At 32.9% G+C, this 3,173-nt stretch overlaps 2 protein-coding genes across 2 annotated transcripts; both read left to right on the forward strand.

Annotated features, from left to right (window-relative positions):
• The first annotated feature begins 1,081 nt into the window (after positions 1-1,081).
• On the forward strand, positions 1,082-1,673 carry LOC112459337. Its single transcript, XM_025023379.1, has 3 exons — positions 1,082-1,231; positions 1,341-1,457; positions 1,548-1,673. The coding sequence occupies exons 1-3, from the start codon at positions 1,082-1,084 to the stop codon at positions 1,671-1,673; spliced, it is 393 nt and encodes a 130-aa protein (XP_024879147.1).
• A 410-nt stretch (positions 1,674-2,083) lies between these two features.
• LOC112459331 lies at positions 2,084-3,151 on the forward strand (the record flags this gene model as incomplete). Its single annotated transcript, XM_025023367.1, has 4 exons — positions 2,084-2,405; positions 2,593-2,715; positions 2,839-2,929; positions 3,015-3,151. Coding segments are annotated over exons 1-4 (518 nt in total), but the record flags the coding sequence as incomplete, so codon positions are not given.
• Positions 3,152-3,173: the final 22 nt, after the last annotated feature.

Consider the following 3,173-nt stretch of genomic DNA (forward strand, 5'->3'; position numbering starts at 1 on the left):
CCAAGCCTTGTGTTTTGCGTGCTCCCAAAATCTCGCGCGACGACGACGGATAATTAATTTAGTCACCGGCGGATCCTGATACGGAAATCGAAGTCTCCCAAGATTTACGGGTAAGTGAAACTGTTATGCAGCTACATAAAGAAAATATTTAAGTACAAGTTTTATAAAAAATATAATTTTTTTATATTCTGTTGCAAAAATGAAATATAACGACATTGTGTTTTATATATACTCTAATAAATACTGCGATGCACAACGTAAAAAGTTACACAGATATATAAAAATTTTAAATTTATAAAGTATATATATTAAACAATGTTTACACTTTATTAGTGAATCAGACAATTTTGTTGCATCTGAACTATATATCATTTTTTTTAAATCGATATTGTATATTTTATTATGAACATGGTACAATTAATATAAAAAAAAACCATAGACTACAAAATTTTCTTCTCTCTTGTAGTGGAATTTGCTTGGTTTAAATTATATATTGAAAATATACAAATAAGTACAATAATTTTTTTATAGCATAGAACGTAATTTTAGTATATCCCAGAATAATGAGAGCTTTATATTTTAACTTTCACCACAATACTTTTTCGCGTGGAATCGCACGATCTAAAGAGCGAAACTGCACTCGCCGAAGTTTATTGCAAGACTGTCGTTTTCTACGAAAAGTTATCGCGAGTAGTAGCTCGAGAACTGTTCGGTGCGATTATATACATTTTTTGTATTCTCCAGCGTATTTAATAAGAACCATAGAGTATTTCTCAAACGGTCAGTCGTTCACTTGCGCATATTGATTATTAATACGTTACATTTATATGAAACCATATGTTGCGTTACATTTTGGAATCTATACTTATCGTAAGTGCCTGTCGCCTACGGAAACACGCGTGATCGCTATGCAATCATACCCTCAGGTAAAGGGAGTGCGAAGCGGTATCCGAAATATTAACTTATTTATAACCGACACTTACTGGAAAAGGAGCCTTTAGAAAAAGATATCGCTTTCCGAGAGAAGCCTAGAAATTCAGATAACAGTGTAGTGCTAAGAAAACTGTTTGCTTCGTGAAATATGGAACTCAGGAGAACACAGGACAATTATTACGATATCTGTAGGAGGTATCTGGAGTTAGTCGGTCAGTGGCCTTATCAGAAGCCGAAGCAGAGTTTGTTTTTCTTGATTCTTATACTCTTCTTTGACGTCAATGTACTCTTTACACAGGTAACGTTAATTATTATCGAGATCTTCTTCTTCAAGAAAGGAAATAATTCAGAGTAGAATTTTGTGAAGAACCGCGTCGAATACACGCGAATGCAATCACATTTTTCAGGCGGCAAGATTTTTCGTATGCGATAACATGAAGTGTATCTTTGAAACTTTACCTCCACACATACTGGCAGCGATTATTCCGGTGAAAATTTTCACTTATCAATTTAACAGTCGCAAAGTACGTTCTAATAGCAAAACTTAGACCTTGTTGATGTTTTAATCATTGATATTGCATTCGATATGTCGAATATATCGGTGATGTTTTTAGATTAAACATCTCACAGATCGCTTATTCCTAGACTGGGATATGCTCGAGACTAAAACAGAACGCGATATTATGAGAAAGTATGCCGAAAATGGCAGATGGTACGTGTTGATATACAGCTGTGAGTAATTTCTTTACTTTAGCTGAGAATCAAGGAAATTTATTTCCTTGTGCAATTAAAAAATTAAGTTAAGATAATATGTTTGCATTTAGTGTTTTACAATTAATTAAGACAAATACTTCAAATTAGTTATAAAGAAGATATCAGTATATCAGTCTATGAATAACTGATGCTACCATGTTGGAACCAAGTACAAAAAAAACATGGTATAAACTATAAAGTATTTTCTTTCTGAAAAAAGTTGCTAGTCAATATAAGCTAAAATTGAAAAATTTAAATTTATATTTTGCTATGACATTGAGATATTCTGCCAAGTACTTTACATTCGACAAAGAGAGAAGACATACATAAAAAAAGATATGAATTAAAAAGGAAAAATCTTGGAACAAAATACAATTTTAACAGCAGAATTCTTAGTTAAAAGTTAAGAGATATTTTAGCAGACAGTCGTTTTTTATAAATTTTGCTTTCGTTGCAGCGTATGTTTACCTATCTACTATATCATTTACAACAACCTCTCTCGTGCCACGCATTTTGGATGTTGTATTTCCATTGAATACTTCCCGCCCTATAATGTTAGCATATCCGGCATACTATTTCGTTGACGAAAATCGATATTTCTACTATATTTTTCTTCACATGATAATTTGCGCCACTGCGTGTTTAACCGGGTTAATCGCACACGATTGCATGTTCTTTACCTACATCGAACACACCTGCGGCCTCTTCGCCGTCGTTAAGTAATGATTATTTATACTGAAAGTATAAAATCATATTTTTTATGGCTAAGAAATAAATAAAAGTCTACCGAAGAGTAAATATAATGTAATAATAGTTTTAGCTCATGTACATACGTTCACTTGGAAGAGACAGAAATTAATTTGCCAAAACTCTCATAAAAATGTTATGTTGCATAAATACTTGCAGATATAGATTTGAGCATGTACCACATAAACGTAGTAATGCAGAAAAAAGTACAATTGATTGTTCGAATTCCTTGTATTACAAGAACGTTGTTATTTCGATCCAAGCTCATCGAAAGGCATTGCAGTGAGTATGCAATAATTAATATATCGTAGCACGTTTCTCTTCTATTATAATCTCGATGTTAATTAACTAAAATGATCTTTGACAATAATTAATCATCATCAATATTATATATTCTTACTGTAGGTTTGTTAAAATTCTTGAAGATACCTTTTCGATATCGCTCGCCGTGCAACTCCTATTAATTACAATCTGCTTGAGCATTACCTTGGTACAAGTGAGTAACTTACAAATAGGCAAATACCAAAATTCTGTAATGTAATGAAGAACTAAAACAGAATGTTACCTTTCTCGCGTTCAAGCTCTCAACGCAGCTGCACGAATCAGCGGAAGCGATGAGATATTTCGTCTTCATTATGGCTCAATTGTTTCACTTGTTCTGCTTTAGCTTCCAGGGACAAAAACTGATAAATTATAGTCTCGAAACTCGCGACAACATGTAAGAGACTATATTAAATCGC

This window comes from Temnothorax curvispinosus, unplaced genomic scaffold (assembly GCF_003070985.1).
Source record: "Temnothorax curvispinosus isolate PA1 unplaced genomic scaffold, ASM307098v1 QBEX01009742.1, whole genome shotgun sequence".
NCBI lineage: Eukaryota > Metazoa > Arthropoda > Insecta > Hymenoptera > Formicidae > Temnothorax > Temnothorax curvispinosus.

Excerpts from the sequence above, each read along its gene's own strand:
- LOC112459337 (XM_025023379.1), top strand. The coding sequence starts at position 1,082 with ATGGAACTCAGGAGAACACAGGACAATTATTACGATATCTGTAGGAGG. Across the intron at positions 1,232-1,340 it reads TCAATGTACTCTTTACACAG|GCGGCAAGATTTTTCGTATG; the intron begins GTAACGTTAATT and ends CACATTTTTCAG. Across the intron at positions 1,458-1,547 it reads ATCAATTTAACAGTCGCAAA|ATTAAACATCTCACAGATCG; the intron begins GTACGTTCTAAT and ends TGATGTTTTTAG.